General features: G+C 35.5%; 1 protein-coding gene across 3 annotated transcripts in view; it reads right to left on the bottom strand.

Moving 5' to 3' along the window:
• Positions 1–19,292, bottom strand: part of SOX6 (SRY-box transcription factor 6) — a gene marked incomplete at both ends in the record, with an annotated part of 220,615 nt that overhangs the window by 19,146 nt on the left and 182,177 nt on the right. For all 3 annotated transcript variants that reach the window (XM_079536792.1, XM_079536794.1, XM_079536793.1), the window contains one exon: positions 8,438–8,546. In XM_079536792.1, the coding sequence (XP_079392918.1) occupies positions 8,438–8,546 (109 nt within the window). The remainder of the gene's footprint in view (positions 1–8,437; positions 8,547–19,292) is intronic.

Genomic DNA, 19,292 nt, shown 5'->3' on the forward strand with positions numbered 1-19,292 from the left:
TGCACCTGCATATTTGGGTCTTGCGAATGAAGCCACAATGTATTTTTACAAACAAGGCATGTCCAAATATGTTGCCACAATTATCTGATTTGGATTTTAAAAAGATGGGGGATTTGCCATGAAATAGGGACTAACACGAAAAATTACAAATGACCTTTTAGAAAAGCTGCACTTCCCGTGAAATTATAGCTACCCAATCATAAACATAATCATTTAATATTTGCAGAAGCTGTGAAGGTACTGCAATGCCCACCCCACACACATTTTGGATCACCAATTCTCTAAAATTAAACTACAAATGAAGAAAATATTGTCCCCTTGCTACTTAGTTTTATAGAAAAGACTTGCTTAGTAACTTGACATGTCTATGTGGAAAAAAAGCAGATGTTTTTAAACATGACTCTATTGCTGAGATACTAAGGTTCTTGGAGGAGAAAATGGCATACAGGTTATATTTAGAAAAATAGAGAGCTGTAAAAAGAAGAGAATTTGTCTGGAAGATGCACAGTGCTCTTTCCTTAATGTATTAATATCCCCGCCCTGCTTCTTTACTCAAGGAGGTAAGAAAAATGGGCAAGATTCCCCCTCCTCCATAGAGCACAATAGTGGATTTCTCCATCAGCTGAAAAATCACTTGTCCCTGAAAATTTCATACCATTTTAAGCAGCTTCAGCCTCCTTTTTCAATACTGTATCACAACAAAGATATGTACAGAGCTATAAGAATCAGGACCATGGGTTTTTTGATACCTGTGGTGGACTTCAGAGTGTTAAACAGTGTTTTAAACCACTGAACTACTATATTTAATTTTTCACTCACTCCACTTAAAAGTAGCTAAACAAATTGACTGATGCTTTCAGCATTTGTGACAATAATTTTCTCATGGGCAAAGATTTTCTGTACAAAACTGCAGCCCACAGTTTTACAGCTTTGTTCTAAATTCCTGAAAAAAACTATACTATATAATGGAAACTGTGACAAGCTTTAACTGTAACTGTATCTGTGGTAATGGGCACCCCTGAATAAAACTGGGTATTGTAACAGTGGTTGTACAACATTAGAAGTGATAATTAGAATTTTTAAAATAAAAATGCTATTCTAAAAGAATCAATTACTGTAACATAGAAACAGCAAACGAAAAAGCCTGATCTTTAGCAGTCGGAAAAAATGCCTCAGACAGTTGAAAATCAAAAGGTAACACTCACAGAGAACATCCAAATTTATTATGCTGAAAGTCAGAAGCATAATACATGTTTAATATTAGCGTCTTGAGAGGAGTAGGTTTCAATGCAATAGGAAAAACCAGTCCACACACCCTCAGCTCAGATTTTTCAGTCCTCAGAGTGGGAGTTCCCTCTGTAAAATGTTATGGGGTTGCTGGCAACAAGCTTCATAAAGCGATTATCATCAGAAAAGTGATGGGATGGTTCTTAACAACAGAAGGTCTTATTCCTATCCCGTTTGCAGGCATTGAGTTACTCCAGGGCTGAGGCACTGAACCTCCTCCAATACAACTGAAATTCTGTGCCTAAGTCCTTTATCACAGATTCCTGATCTGAGTTATTTTGAAAAATATGAGTGTATCACTGAAATTTCAAGCGCAATCAAATAGATTCATATGTGTTAAAAGCAGCAACTGCAGTGAATAAAAGCCACATTTAGAATCTGGTCTAACTAATCAATTGTGATTTAAATATTACAGATATGCTTACGAGAAATTTTTTTAAAAGTCCTATAACAAGAATTCAGAGGAGTACAAATTCTAGTGCTTAAGCTTACTGCACTCTCTCTGGAAACACTTCTTTGTTTTCAGACAGCTTTCACTGTTTTCTGATTTTCATCTTTCCCTTCTCAACTGCCATGGCAACTATTACAAATATTTATGTGCGACAAATACTGGCGTGGAGAGGCATTCTTTCCTCCAGTATTTATGAAGCGCTGTCACAAAAGTAGGCGATGCTTTGTCATGCATGTACTACCTTCTGTTTACACCTCTGCATAGGAGGGTGTTAAACAAGTTACCTCACGGGTTTGGACTGTGTTGGCAGCCTGCCAGGATTGATCTGCCTGCAAAAATACAGTTCCCTTTCACCTACCTCTTCAGCCGATCAAAGCCAACCCCCTTTGGAGTTAAGAAGGAACTGTCTCGTCCTTTTCTATAAGCGGTTTTTTGCTGTCGGGCATACGTGAGCATGTTGGAGATTTAAGTATATGATAGAGGTGCTCCTTTAAGAAGCAATGATGTGCTTTTTTTCTGAAGAGATTTGCAAAATGCAGGCACTTGTCACAATGCCTGCTCTACTGCTGGGACAGCAGAAATTAAGTTTTGACATAAGGACATTTTTGGAGCTGGACAAGGTGGCAGCTTCTCTTCACCCTTAGGTTATCAGCCTTGTTCTACTTCTGTTAATCCTTTTTTGTGTTTGTCGTGTTTCTCCTCGGAAGGCTAAAAAACTACCTTCCACATGGAAAAGACTGCCTGTGTTCCCCCAGTTAGCTCATTCCTCTCCTCCATCAGTGACTCGTGTTCAGTGCTACTCCGCTGCCACTGCAACCCCTCATCTGCTCCCAGCATTCTGAAAATGGGTTGAATCTGTGAAGATTCCTAACACCATTTCTTCTCTTTCATTCAATTTCCCTTGCTTTTGGTCTAACATTATCTCTCCTTGTGGTACACAGTGCCTTGAAATGTGGCTAGCTAAAGTCAAATCCGCATGGCAGTAATGGCAACATTGAGCAAATCCTCAACTCTGTATGCTGGTCAGCAAATGCACTGTCTGAAATGAGACAGAACTGTACTCTCATGCTTAATACTGAATAGGAATAAAAGTACAGTTGAGCTCATGCTCCTGTATGACAATCTTGGGTTCAACTCCAAAATAAGGTTCAGACCAAAACCTGCATAGATCTGAGTAGGAATTTATAAAATTAAGCTAGGGCTTACTAGCAATTAACCTGTTACCAATGGTTATGCACCGTGCAATCTCCATTTGGCTTGCCTTCAAACTTTTCGATGAGTGGTCAAAAATACCATGGTCAAACATGTAAGGCTTAAAGCTACATTTCAAACAGTGACTTGGTATACAGAAAAATACTATCTTTAAACCAGGGAATCTACACATAAAAGTAGGAGACAGCAGGCGGTGAAAGGGTGGACATATGCACTGAGGACAGAGGCACTTAAGAATCTTATTTGACTAGAAGATGGGCTGGTACCAAGCCCAAGCTGCGGGCTCCAAGATGCATCTTAATGACCGACTTAACATCTAACACCTGTGTTCATCGCAAAGGTGATCTTTGAGAGATTTTGAAAAGTAACAGCCTAATACAAGAATAAAGTAAATACAGAGATAAAGCATATAGGCATATCCCACAGTTTTATTATAATTTTTTTTTTTTCTCAACCAGTAGAAATGGACCTATTCCTCCTAACAGTGGATCATTGCTTAACACACTGGCAGATTAGTACCAAAGGAAGAAGCAGCAAGTGGTAAACAAAACTTACAGTCTCAGAAAGACTATCACAAAATAGATAGAACAAATGAAAATATCAAAACAGGACTCAGAAGAAAAGCGCTTTGTGTATTTTGTCCCATCTTATGAGGCCAAATATTTAACTAGTAAGCCCCTGATTCTAATGCATAAATACGAACGAACACCGAACTTGGAACAAAATGTTAATGCTAATATGGCATTTTCATCTGTTTCCAGTTGCTTTATGAAAGTGAATTTGGCTTCACAATGCATCTATTTTTTCATATTGGAAAACAGGACACAGAGAAGTTATTTCTCTTTTATAAAATCACATAGTGAGGCAATGGCAAAACAATAACATTCAGATGTTGTTGCCCTGAGCCCAAGATCCAATCAAGAAAACCATATTTAAACAGATCCAATTCTTTGGCAGGAATGATGATCAGATCTTGATGGAATGTGAATCTCTACAACTGGTGAAGGAAACTACACTGCAACCTAAGTTAAGGTAAAATACGTAACTGTCAACAGAAACATTAAGTCTCTTCTGCAGATTTCTATCTACTACTAAGCAAAATCTTAGCATATTTCCTACAAATTTTCCATAGCATTTCACCACAAGCATAAAAAATAGAAGGACTGTTAAACATAGAGTATGTTACACATGCATGAGATGTATGTGGTTCATGAGAAGCAGCACCATCACCAACACTGAAATGAATTTCTTTCTTAAACATGAACCAACAAAATGTATTCAGAACATCCAAGGTTCTAAGATAAGATAACTAAATATGCTAGGCTCCCCCACCTGGAATTTAACAATGACTTCTTGCCTATATTCTACCACATTCTGGTTGGTTGATGTATGTTAGAAGAGGAGCTTTAGCTATGGACAGATTCAAAGCTGACTCAGTGTGGCCCATGCTGGTTAGCTTATACCCCCGTACCCAACAATCTCAAATGCTCAAAATTATGAAGCTGCCTACACAAATAACATTTCCTTAAAAATTATGGAGAAAAAACATCTTGCTTAGCTCTATACCTGGCTATTTATAATTTCACATACCAGTTGCCAAAAATTTATGAAAGTCTCAAATCATGTTGTTGTTTTTTTTTTTTAATTTTGACAACTACAATTGTACTATACACTTTAATATGACAACTTAGATTTCCAGGTAACGGTACACTTCTAGGAGCTGGAAATTGTTCACCAAATGGTCACAGTCAGTAGCAATGTTTCTGTATACAGTCTGAACATGATTTTTAATATAGATAGCCCAGTCCTGATGGTAACTAAGGAGGTAATAGAGACGTTGGTTTATGTCATATTTAATATAAAATTCTTATAGATGATTATCAGGCCTCCATTTAGATGAAGTTAGGTCACTCAGAATAATACAAGCTTTGAATACAGCTTCATATGCAAATTCATCTCTGAAAGGAGAACTGGTTGCCATTAGTCTAAAAAATGTTTCGCACACTGGTCAGGGATAACAAGTACAAGGCCTGATGTTCATTCTGCAGTGTCCTTTCAGATTTATGTCTTATAATTTCATAAAATCCAACGTAAAGAATGTTAAGACTTCTCTAATAATTCATGTTTTTAAAAATTACACATGTAGTTTCAAATTGTGATCAATAATCAAATACCACAAGCACTCCTAGAATTAAAGGGAAATGTGACTCAGATCATGTCAGAGTCAGATCTCTGCCATACATTATAGATAAGAAATAAGGAGTAGACAGAAATCATTGCTACATACTATTACAAAGGAACTCCATAAACCAAAAAGCTTGCTGATATTTCTTGCAACAAATTACTTGAACCTTAAAGGCTATGTCAAAGCTATGAGACCCAGGAGCACTTCCCAGATCTTGTCTGTCTTGGCTGCATGCTGAGATGATACAGACATGTACCATGTCTCTGCACACTTAGTTTCCTTTGGAAATGCAAGTGCGCAGGTAGACAAGGAGTGGAACTGTAGAATTGCACTCCTACAGCTCCCTTGGTTCACATCAGCAAGGGATAAGGATGCAGTTCAAACTGCTTTTCTTTGTAGTTTATTGCCAGCAGTGCAACTAAACTTGGACTCTTTTGCTCAGGAACTTCTTTGTATCCTTCCCCCTAAAAAAAACCCTCTACAGATAGTTAATATGTCTTTTCTAAATATATTTCATAGTTTTGAAGTTTGAAAATTCTAGTGACTGAAGTAAATGATATGAAAGATCTAATAGCCATGCACTCACTGTCACCGATTCATTTGGACCTCATAGATCTGATGAAAAAAGGAAGGGAGTCTAAAGTTGGTCACCAGTATGTTACTTCAGAAATGTTTATATTCTATAAGACTGTGTAAAAGTAAACAAGAGAAAACTATCAGCAAAAAGACGTCTATGGCAATGTGTACTCAAATAATATACAAAAAAAACCTGGTAAAGAAAAGATCAAAATTAACTAATGATGACAAAACAGAAAGGAAGGTGTGTGAAATAGACCACGTCTTAGAAGGCTATGATGATGATCATTGAATCTTTGACATGCACCAGAGACTGTGACCTTGGCAACACACTACAATGCAACTAAACTCTCTTCTTAGAGGAGTCTGAAGGAAAAGTTTTCAAGTTCCTTAGTAACCTGATGTTGAAGCAGACACACATACACAAGCACAAAATATTGGCAATGTATAAAACACTCTGGGACATAATAGACCTAGGAAGATCTGTAGTATCTTCATGGCAATTGGGAAAAAGTTGTTATATTTGAAAATGAACAGAGCCTGTAGCATGGTATATAACATGAGACGCAACAGTTTAGCTGCTGACATTTCAGCAGGACTGCTTTCAATAGGCTTCTACTCTAAGAGATGCCACATTAGAAGCGTCACCACCTTGCTAGCTTGCCAAAGAAGCAAAACTTGGGTGATATTTTGAAGGTCTTTTTTATATCCAGCTAATGTCTAAGTTCACCTCGTCTATAACTAGAAGGACAAATGAGCAGCTCAGTTTGAAATCCTGCCAGTGTTTTTCACATCTCAGCAGAGGTACTGGCCCAGCACCCCTTTTCCAGAGACATCTATTGGCTGCTAAACAAAGTATGGAAATCTGAATCCATTCATGAACTCAGATTTCCCACGTGGCAACACACCATACCTCAAGCTGCCCCACCAGCTCTAGAAAGACACTGTCCTTAAACTGGCACACATCACCGTATCCTGGTGTACCTATGTCAGAGTTTCATTGTCCACTATCCAGTAAAAAGAGAGGCTGTTGGTATCATGAGGTCTATAAGGATACTAACTTAATAATACCAGAAAGAGGACGGTTGAATTGAAGGAAATGATTTAAACTTAGACAGTTGACAGATACTTTGGAACCAATAACTGTGTATGTATCTGTAAGTATCCTGTTGCAACTTTTCATCCCAACTACGGAAAAAAATATTCTTCAAGATGTTGTAACATGAGACGTTGTAGAAGGATGGGAACTCCTTCTCAATTCAGTTTATAAATAAATGATGAGTCATCAAGCACTTTTTAAAGTCCATGCAACTCCAAACTCTATTTTCCAGAAGGAGAAAAAAAAAAAACAACCAACACAAAATCTGAAAAATTGTTGGTTTTATAATGATCTATTACAAAATATGTATATATACACATATACACACACAGGGAACATAGTAAATGTTTCAATAAGTTGTTAGCCTCCTACTGAATATTATTTGTAATAAACAATTGATGAGCTTCAATCACTACCTTATCTTACTGTTATGGTGAACAGAAAGCTTGATTATGAAAATTTACTTTACATTAATTGTTTAAGCAAAGACATGAAGGCACATGCTCATAGGACATGGCAGTTCCACCTGACAAGCTTTAAACCTATAAGTAGGAATATTTTGCTCAAGTAAATTGGAATGTTTCTATTCTTCTATATGGATGAGTCAATACAGGAACATCTTGGATCTCAAAACTGCATTGTGTACATGTATTTGTTCTAGGCTGTATAGATTTACTGAGGAACAGTAAATTTAAGGATTTAAGGACAATGTATTTCAGTTGGCAATGAGTGTTTTAAGTCATTTTATCATAGGTATATCACTACTTGTAAAGAAAAGGTAGCAATTACATGTGCTGTTGTTTTCAGACTTCCAAATGAATGGAAAAATTATGAGGCCTTGTCTAGACCATATATTTTTGGGTCACTGAGATAATAACAAAATATGCGTTCAGATGAATATTTATCTATACAGAAAACATTAATGCATTTTTTATCAGACAAATTCTGTCTATATTTCAAGAATAATTTTTAAATAGCCCTATTTGTCAACAGTCACAAGTTTATCTTCTTTTGGTCCAAGACAAAAGTAAATTGTGATCTTTTCAAATATTTGGATATCAACAGAAAATAATTAGAGATATTTTAACTTTTTCCTGATGAACAGTGGTATAACTAGAACTTGTTAAGTTAAAAAAAAAAAAAAAAAGAAGAAAACTGAAGTGGCAACATGGCATTTTTGCTGAGTGGTAGATTAATCTTATTACAGTGACTGGTAGATTTCATATCCACCTACGTGCTCTCTTGCAATGCATCATAGGATATTCACTTTCTCAGGTTAAAATCAGTCCTGAGAAACACTGATTTCCACTTGACTGCCTGGCATATTGAATAAATCAATAAAATCTGTGCAAATGCACCGAAGTGTTATATTGTGTACAAGACATTCATATAGAAAAGTGAAATATTTTTACATTATCTTTTGATAGCTGTATTTATACAAAGCAGTACTTTTAATGGATCTACCCTTTGCCATGTAGTTACTAAAATCTTAAATAAAACAAACAAAGAACAACAACAAAAAAACGTGTTGCCCTGAAACAGCTAGAAGGTATGCTGGCAGCATTTCAGCTACACAACCATTCTGTGATGCAGAATTGAATAATCCACAGTAAAAACTGCAACTCACCTTCTGCATCTTCTGGCCTTGTAAGATCAATGACACCAGGGCCCAGTTTTCCATCTTCATTGGGCTTCCCTGTTAACTGTGGGCCTAAATTCTCAAATCTTGTTCTTTCCTGGAAGAGAACAGAAGTAGTCTTAATTCTCTCTGTATGTTAATTCTCTTTGTGTGCCTGTGCATGTATCTATGCAGTGACATGTGCCTTGTTTTTTAAATTCCAACAATGAGTGCATTTAATTAGAAATTTAACTCAGAGACTATTTTTTACAGATTCTGAACGTTTGGGTTTATGAAAATCAGTTTTAAATGTGAAACATATACAGAAGCTTTGAAATTATTTTGATCTGCACTGCCATAATGCATAGATGATTGTACATGCAAATACAAAACACACTTGGCAGGAAACAGTACCAATCAATGCTGCTCACTTTGCCTTACCACATATTTCTAACTTAAACTGGAAAAGACAGTCAACGTTTGAGAGATGTAAAAATTTAGAAAGAATTGGTATTAAAAAAAATTAATAGGAAAAAAAATAAACAACAACACTTCTCCTCACTATGAGAATCAATTTAGCCATCATACCTAAAAGATAACACAAGTCTAAATTATATGTGGGTTTTTCAAAGACAAGTATTTTAAAGAAGTGATAATAGATGACACAAATGATAGTATTATTTTGTCTGGGAATTTAAACTGAACCTCTGTGGAAGAGAATTCTAAGGGGTTAAGAGGAGAAAGGGAGAGGGAAGTGGAGGGGGAAGGGAAAAGGATAGTGAAGGGAAAGGAAAAAGAAGTTCTAACTCCTAGGAAAAATAAAATACAAAAAGCTTTTGAAAACTGGAGACTCCATAGGAAAGTTGAAACTGGAAACTGAGAGGCAGGCATTTTATGCGTAAACCCAGTTAGCTCTTCCATCAACTACTGGACAAGGTCACTACAACTGACAGTGTAGAACTGCCCCACAATAGTAGTCTCTGTAGTGCTGCATATCAGTAGCAAAGCATTCAATGGTTATCATTAATTTAGCACTCTCATTTGAAGGAACATAACATGTTTTCCCTCTTGCCTTGTTGTTACCTCTTCAAACTAAACTTGGCATTATGTTGTACTTGTGAATGAATGAAACCTTGTTGTTCATTACTACGAAACAATATTAAATGTCATGTCAGCTTGAATTTACAGACATGAAATACCAGCTTTCAGCTCTACGAACAGTTTCTCCATGTTATACTTAATGCATTATGCAGAAGTAGAGTGCTGATTGCTGTTCAGTCTATTGTTCAATGACCTAGTTCTGTGCTGTGTATGCAAGACATAAAGGAAAAGACTATAAGTTTCTCTCCTGCAAAATGGTTAGAAACTTGCAAATGTTTTCATGGACCAAACATTCTTGATGGCCTTGACTTCTCATTTCCTCTACCTCCAAATATTTAGTGTATTATCTCTGTATTTTAATAATGCTTCAATATTATGCTTCAATAATAAAACCTATAGCCAAACAGTTCAGGAATTCTTTTGATTCTCTATTCTTTTGATTCCTCCAATCATGGATTGTTATTGCTATTTTTAAATTTGCAGGGGAAGGAAAAAAAGTTAAAAAAAAAAAAAAACAACAAAAACTAAACAGAATGCTGGACTTGCTGCAACATGTAGCTGAGGCATTTCAGGTACTAATTCAGTTTCTAAAAGTTTATCAGAATTTTCTAATCATGTAACAAAACAGCTCTACAACTGTTATTTAGTTAATAATGTATTTTCCTCTGTAAAATCTGTTGTTGATGAAGGAGACTGTGTATACAACAGAACCCATAGGAAAAAAGGAGTTACAAATGAAATGTGACTGCAGAAATGCACTATAATACCTGAGGCCTAATATTGTTCTGAATTACGCTGTGCAATGTAACAATGCATCCTGAATCATCAGGATGGGATCTGTTTTACTGGAAGACAGAATAAAAAAGAAGTTTATCAAAGATTCTGCATTCCATTGCAAAAGGCTGATTTGCAGTTGAGATATAAACAAAGATCAGTACTAAGAAAACAGCTTTTCACATATATATTTTCTCTTCCAAAATATTTGCACTAAAAGCTTTTTCTAAGGATGTTAACACAGCACCTGCAGTACTCTTAGAAGAACAGCCTTTAAATGCATTTCAGAAGAAATACCTTTCTGCTATAAAAATCAACAGACCCTGCTACATATCAATATGCACATCTGAAATATCTTTCTAGTCATTCATTCTCTTTGATTTTACCAGAAAATATTCTCTTGGAAAAAAAAAAAAAGAAAAAGAAAAAAAAAAGAGGAAAAGGAAAAAAATAAAGTTTCTGAAAGAATATCAGTATTTTGACATAGAAGGAGAGAAAAGGAGAATTAAATGATAAGGTTCAGGAACAGCAGAACAAAAGCACTTCTATCATAAAAATACCTGCTCTTGTCAAATAAAGATGTACTTTACAGTTACTGCATAACCTCTTCCTTCTAATTCATGAAAATCATAACAAAGTTAAGTATATTTCAATCTTTGAATACCTTTTAAAGACATTTATATGATTGCCCTTTTTAACTAAAAATAATCTTCATAAACAACTGTAGCAAAAAAGTCAGTATCTGCACTGGGGTTAGACAAACCCAGAAGAAACATAAAAAAATTGGACAATGTCCCTCAATACTAATTATGTTTTTAACTAGTAGAAGCATTCACAATTCAGTGAAATACAAGAAATTCATCTGAAATTTGAGCTCATTCTAAAGAGAACAGTAATTTGAAGATCAATTCTGCACAAAGTATTCTTGTTGCACATATCACTACTGGATATATTGTTGCACCTCTCCTACCTGTACTAATTGAAAATTCTGGTGCTTTTGCAATAAAGTGTGCCACTACAGACAGTGCAAGTGTTTTATTTCCTGTGAAGAAACATTTTGCATCATTTCTCTTTCACTTTTTTTCTTTTACTGGCTCTGGACCTCATACTGTATAGTCACATTAAGTTTTCCTACTAAAATCTAGGAGAAGGGTTTAGGACATGGCACTGGCAACCTTTCCTCATGTGACTAGACCAACACAGTCACTGAGGGTTCACACAGAAAACCAAAAGCTCTTTCAGGCACAATTCAAATGCTTTGTGCTTCTGTTTATTCTGAGAAAAAGACAAGATTGTTCTTAAGATCCAAATCTTAATTTTCTGTTCTGTGATATTATTAGGCCCTTATTTATGCATTGCCAGTCACAAACATGCAGGAAACGTAGAAGTTATTGAAAAAATTCAAGTCTGCTCAACTGTCTTGCAGGACTGTTGGTTCTCTAAGTGCTTTGAAATTATGATGTATGAGGTAGATGTTGCATATTAAATAAAGATATTTAAATTATAAAGCCCCCGTTAGTGAGAGCTGATGAATGTTAAATGTTATGAGACACAAGGCTGTGGCATCCATCATATTCACATATTATCACAGTCAGTGATGGAGCAGCCCCAGTGATGACAGATAGACTGCTAGATAGTTATTCCTTATTTCCAGAGTCACCGAGCAAGCCTATCAACCCCTTTGGCATTATTTTTAGCTTTGCATTAAATTAGCAATTTTCCATCACGTTCTGGCAGAAAGTATCAATTCCTTCTTCACGAGTGGAAGGTAAAATGATTTACTAAAGCAAGCAGAAGAGGAAAAAGGAACAGTTGCCCTTCCTCTGAAAAGGCTGTGAACTTCAAATGACTAGAAACAAATATAAAATTGTGATCTCATGAAAGAACAGCAATGAAACAGTAAGCACACAATAATGGCTTTTCTCTGCACTTAGATAAAAGCTGAATTTTTGATGTGCACAGTATATTTTCATAAAATTTTATATACTATGTTTTATACACTTATTGGCTATTCCATAATAATGTGTGTGCTAACAGTAAAATTGCTCTTAAATTTATGTGTGTTATTTATACGTTCCCACGTAACAATGCTTTTTGTTGTAAAAAATATTCTGTTTATTAATGTAACTTTACAACCACTGCATCCAAGATCCGTGGTAAATTAACGACATTTTTATTATTTTATAGTGTCATTAAATTTTTACTGATCACTCCATCAAACTGAAGCAATAAAGGCCATAATGCAAACTGGGACACTTAGATCAGGGGAGCAGGAAGGCATTCCATATAGTCTGAAGTAAACGGCTTGCTGTAAATGATATTTATACCATCTTTAAGGATGTGAGAATACTTGGACAAGTTTGGCAAAACTGTTTCTGTAGTACTATGGATTGTGTACTTAAATAACAGTTTACTTGCCAGGAAGACAAGTTTTTTCAAACCATATGCGAGAAGATGACTGATTGCATCCATCTCTTGAAAAATAATATATGAAATGTAATAATACACTGGGCACCCCTCCCTTCTGGATTACCAAGACTGATCCGACTATACCCATGCCTCAAATTATTTCAACATGCTTGCTTTTTCCACATCTGAAATGTGTGCTCAGACTGAAATGGAAAATGGCATGCACGCTGATCGTTGTGTGAAAGATTTAAAAAATACATCTTTTTTGCAAACAAATACTTTTTATTTAAGTAGACATGTTTGGACAATGATGTAATACCCTTTATTTCAGTAGTCTAGCATGGAAGCAGTTGCCAACATTAATTTAAAGAGCCAGTTTCTCTAAAATGAATTAATATGGGTTGTTCACCAAAGCCGCAAAGTGTATGACTGAAGGGATATTATTTCTTCTGAGGACAGTAGTTTAGTTGGAATGACTACAAATAATTATCACATGTTGTCTTTATGTATAAAATATATTTCCATTGAGTTATTCCACACTAAATATTCTAGCAGCTTATTTGCTAACTGTTATCTATTCTCTTCACATACCATGGATGGCAAACAACAGGCAAACAAGCTACTATATTCAAAATATCAGAAGGACATTTTCAGCAGAACACAGAGAAGTTTATTGCTGGCTTGAGTAATGAGGAAGCACAAGATCTTTTTTTTTTTATCCTGGAAAGCCAATATACAAACATCCCAAGCTTTTTGCTTATTCTTACTACTTATTAACAGCTGGGACTGCAAAGTTAAATTGCCCTCCACTTCAAATCTTTTGCAACATCTTGGCACAGCAGGGATAATTACAAATTGACTTCCACCCTTATCTCTGGGTATTTTAGTTATTATGGGTGGGAAGTTTAAACATTAACCTTATTACAACAATGTCAATCATCTTACTGGTGTGCAGGCATGCAATTGCTGGAATTCCTTCGATGGCAAAGTAGATAAACACAATAGTTGCAGTATTGTTACAAGTAAAAGAACGGCAACCCTATAGAAAGTCCTGTGGATTTTGAGAACTTTGTGGTGAACACTTAGAGCTCAGTGTATTTTCCCCCCCAAAGTGCCTCTGTTTTCAGTTTTTGAAGTCCCCTATAATGCTCATGAACTGCTCCAATACTCCCTTTGTATGCTGAACATGCAGCACAGACTATCATATCTGCTGCAGACTAAAGGTTTTTATTATATTACAGTGCCTCAAAACAAACATCCTGCTTGAAAAGGTGGGGTCATTAGGAATGAAAAAAGTCATCAGGTCCCTTTGTTAAATACAGTATTTCATCTTAAAGCATGACTGAAAAGTAAGAGATTAAAAGCAGATAAAGGGGAACGTGCATGGGTTGTTTTTTTTTTTGTTTGTTTGTTTTTTTGCCTGAGTGGCACACTTCAGCTGGCTTCCACATGACAGCATTGTATACACAAACCCATCACAATGAGAAAATATTCCAAAGTTCCTGAGTAACATAATTTCATAGTGATGGTCACGATACTGTCCTTTCTTCTTTAAGACATATTCAGTAGCCAAAATTGAGAATTGCAAAATAATCAGAATTTAAAGCATCAAGAATAATGTTTTGAAACTGAAGTACTGAAGGACAAAAATTCATCAGATAAATACAAACCCAAACTGTCCACTTCTAAAAAGTCTCTTTAATTCTTTTGGAAATCTGATTTTAAGGAACAGAATGCTAAGAGTCTCTGGATAGCGCAAGCGGTAGCCATCCTGAGCTCTGAAAACAAATAGGGATTTAGATGAATCCCCTGACAACTGGAAACATATACCAGTAAGCCAACAGACTTCAGTGCACTGAAGTTTCCCTTTAAAAAAAGGAGTGTATGAATTTAAGATATTTTTCAAAAGCAAAGGAAAAATAGAGATAGCAAATATTTCCACCCAAGTAGGATATTATGCTCTCCTACTCATGAGGTTTTGACATACCCTTAACTATTGCTGCACTTGCAGGCACTCCTAAGCTATCGATCTGCACTGGTTAGATTACTTTCAACAGGATTACTGCACTTACTGAGCCCCCTTAACCAAATGCTTTATGTCTTTGTTCATATGGTTTTAATATGGTTTTAACCAATTGCAAGGTTATTTATAAGTTTGCAGCTCCCCAGTAGTTAGAGTTATGAAGCGTTCAGACTTAAGCATATCCAGTTGTGTGGTAACCCAACTACTGCTTTCATGCGGTTTCCAACTTTTTATTCATGCACAAAGGCATGATGCATGGTTGTATCTGAGAACTCTTTGATTAACTCTTTGTTTCAGCAGTAAATTCATGTGGTAGTCTACAGTAAAATTACACGTCAACCAAAATGTAAAGATTTTTTTTTTTAAATCACACAAACTGTGGAATTCTACCTTATACTAATGAGAAGTCATTAGTCTGTGAAAAACAAAAGAGCAATCAATTAAATTAGCAGCTGGTAAATGAAAAACAAACAAGAAAAGTTACTACTCAACGCTGCAGAATTCACCAGAGGTCAGAAAGAGTCCAAAGCCTGGGCTGTCACTTGTTTTCAAAAGAGCTGGATAATTTTACAACTGTTAATAACATTTGTAGTTACACATGCTAAGATAATCAAATCTCATGTTCCAGAGTGTAAGCTGTTCAATTGTCAGGGTTAAGAAGGAATTCCCTCTTTCTCTCTGCTGCTCCCTTCCCTCCTCACCAACATTCACAGATGATTACCTGGGAACCTTCTAGGGAGAGAAGTTAATTTTCTTTTATAACATCAGGTATTGCCCACTATGTTTAAGGGAGAACTGGTGAATAGTTTAAGACTATGTATCTTGCAACTGCAAAGAATTTGAGTGAAACCATTTAGAAAACACATTTTTCTTTTAACTAAGCACATACGTGTGCATTTCTGAGACAGACAGATGAAAATAATCACAAATGGCAACTGACATATACTTCTTCCCAAAAACAGTACAGTTGTTTTTCCTGTGCCATAAGGTGACTAATGCAAGAAATTCAGTAGCTACTCTTGGATCTTCAGAATGGCCATTCTTATTTCTAGCATCTGAATTACAAGAATAAATACAAAAACACTTGGCAAAGCACTATTTTTTTCCTTAGCAGAATGAATAAAACATAGGAACACAAATATTTTGCTATATTTCAGTTGAATTTAGCAGACGGTTGAACCTTTCAATTATATCCTCACTTTGATTAAGTTTTTAAAAATACAGACATTGAAATGCCTTAAAAGCATACATGAATACTTTTCCAAAATAAAGAGTGCCATAATTGTGTTAAAATATCTGTGCATACTTTCCCAAATTTTCCTGCTTGTCATAAAGTTTCATTAAAAATCTCTCATGCATTACAACTGGGTCAGAATCTAGAAGACCAGAAGTTTGGTTCTTGTCCTCAAAACTGTGAATCTCCTTTTCTCTTAGTCATGTAGTAATACATTCCAGGCTGAAAACATAGCTTTAGCAAGAAGCCACAACAGTGTAACAACCAGAAAAACTATCCTACGTTCAGCGCAACGTGCATTTTTTTGTTTGTTTTTTGCTTTTTGCTTTTTTGGAATGGAAAAAAAAGAAGGAAGAAGTCACCAATTTCATTTTCACTGTGGTGTTCTGCAAACCTCAACAGCACAAAGGAAACTCATCTGCCCTCCAGACAAATTTGGGAAAAGAGAGATCTTAAAAAATCCCGTGCGCTGACACATATACACATCACTGGCCAGACTTCTCGAGAAACAGTATGATGTTCTTTTATAAACAATATAGAAAATAATAAGTGTATGAAAAAAGATATATATATGTTTGATTTGAAACCTATAAAAGATAAAAGCATGGCAGCTGTCATCACAGATATTTTCATTCCATTGTTTTAATTATGCAAGGTGCACGTCAGATTTTGTGTCATGATGAAACAGCACTGAAAAAAAATGGATAAAATGGTGCAGTAAGCTGTTATCAAGTAGCAATAAATGCATTTTTCCCACTGCAATTTTTCCTACTGTGTCAGTAGTAGTTATAAAGATTTAAAAACAAACACTGTGAATATTCTATTTTCAAGTATTTCTAAATTAAGGAACTAAATTTCAGGGGAAAATCTGAACCTAAGTTTTGTGCATTAATTACAGAAATATCTGCACATCAACAGTGTTCTATATTGCAGGTACAAATGCCAGCACTTCATTAGATGCTCTGAATGCACTGCTGGGAGTACTGAACCTTTTTGCTCATCTTTATACACAGTGCAACCCCCCAGACAGGGCTGTTCCCTTCCATTTTCAGAAGACACCTGAAGTAGCTTAAATTGGTGATGCACAAGACACTTGGGCTTAAATGTTCATATTCATATTTAGAATTAGAAATGCAATCAAGCCAGTTAAAATCCCACTGAATGCTACTGTGTTCAAATATATGCCTTGGCTTATGCTATATGTAAATATATAATTGCATATCATGCATATATAGACTATGAAGGCTTTTTCTCTATCAATCTGTTTTTTCCCTCCATTTTGTAGCATTTTAGGCATATTTTTTCAAGGAGGCTTTTTATGACTGCTGCTTATATACTCTATGTATACTCAAGCATTTTTCGTTATGTTCAGAGAGAAAATAAACATATCACTAAAGAATAAATAAAGACAGGTGACAATGGAACAATGATAATAACATCATTATGCAGCGTTTTGCCTCTTGTACCCCATCAATGCCTTGTTTTTCTCTATTTCAGCCTCAGGAAAACGTGGCAGTTACTGTTTATGTCAGGAAGGCAAGATTACTGTTTGCAAGATTACAATATCAAGTGTGATGTGTATAATGACTGTGATGATACAGATGTACACCTCATCTCCTGTCTTTAATCTTCATTCAAGAGAAAAAAAACAGCAAGTTGCAAATTCTTGCAGGGTCATATAGTCCTTAAGCTTGTAAGGTACCGAGCACTTTCAGTTCATTCCAACACAGGCCATGTGTATATAGGTGTTACTAAACTCCAGGAAAATACTTACATGCTTATATTAAGCATGGACTAATGCACTTCACTGACTAAAGGCTAAAGTGTATAGTTCTTGAATGCTTACACAAAATCTGATGATAAAAATTAAACAACTTCTTCCCAGGCTAAGATACTTTCTCTTCTTTGATTACTCCTTTTCCCCTTTGAGTGGGGTAGGCTGAAAGCCTTTGGGTGTGGAGGAGAATTATTCTTGTTTAGATATAAAACAATAGGAAACCAAGGACACAGTCCTGTTAGCAGACAATATCTTGTATCCACAGTGGCCTAGCTGAAGGCAAAGGAACAACTCTGTCAGTGACACTGCCTGATTTACTTACTTATCTTTCTAATACAACCAGAGCTAAGTTATACAAAAATTATGATTTTAAGATTTGTATTCTAGTAAAAAGCAACCCAAACTCAATTCATGAAGACTATAAATTTATCACACACACACAAAAAAAGGCAACTAATAAAACAGGGCAAAGGTTCCAATTTTTGTATCCAATAGGCCAATACATGCAAATATTTACTTCCTGGAAACTTGTCATGATTTATGTTGGGTGGAAGAAGCAACTCTTCCATACAGGAAGAGAAAAATCAAACTAATGTAAGAGAGAAGGTACTTTATGAGAGTAACTGAAGGCTATGCATATTTCTTCATCCAGAGTCCAAGAACCCTTACCTGAAAACATCTTAAATGCAAAATGACTACCTACAGGCTGAAAAAATTATGTGGTTTTACTACTGCAATACACAGAGACAAAACTGCTAGTTATCTATAGCTAATGCTACTGGCAAAAATCCATTCTCTAGCTTTTCATTTAAAGTAGAACGATTTTATAAACATTGTTTTGCTTTCATCATAAAAAGCTTGTTTTAAATTTCCCACATAAGATATCTATTAAAGTACTCTTTAGATCAATGCAACAATGACAATTTAGAAAATGTTCTTTTATCATAAGAATGCATCTTGGACGGGCGTTTCTAAAACAGCAGTTTCACCCACTGAGCATATAAGGCACTTATGTCCCACCTATGACCTATTTTTGACCCATTCTTTTCCAGTGTCGGTGTAGACTGGGTCCTACATACATCTCTCAGCATTTAAAATGATGTTTTTCTTTCTTTTTCCTTGTCCTCATTAATCCAAACAGCTAGATCACATATATGGAAAGGCTCATATAATTATCTGAAGGAACATTCCAACACTTCATTCCAGTTAAAGATTTTTGCTTCTCTGAGGACAAGTACAACCAGTGAGTAAGAGAGAATTTCCTGTTTCATAGGTTTCTTACTTCTTTGTATATTTGTATACTTCATAGTTGTATTCTTATTTTCTACTTCTTTCTTACAGGAAAGAGAATAATAACATCCTGGGGAAGCAATCAATATTTTGGAGTCTTTTACTATTATACACGTAAACAATCATAATACCTACCACTGTGCAGCAGTGGAGCCCGCACCAGTTTAGAAAAAAAGTTGGTAACATTACCTCCAGGCACTGAGAGGGGAAATTATTATCTTCTGGTTACCCAGAAAGTCAATGATTAAGCTGCGAA

Source organism: Tetrao urogallus (genome assembly GCF_951394365.1).
Source record: "Tetrao urogallus genome assembly, chromosome: 6".
NCBI classification, from domain to species: domain Eukaryota; kingdom Metazoa; phylum Chordata; class Aves; order Galliformes; family Phasianidae; genus Tetrao; species Tetrao urogallus.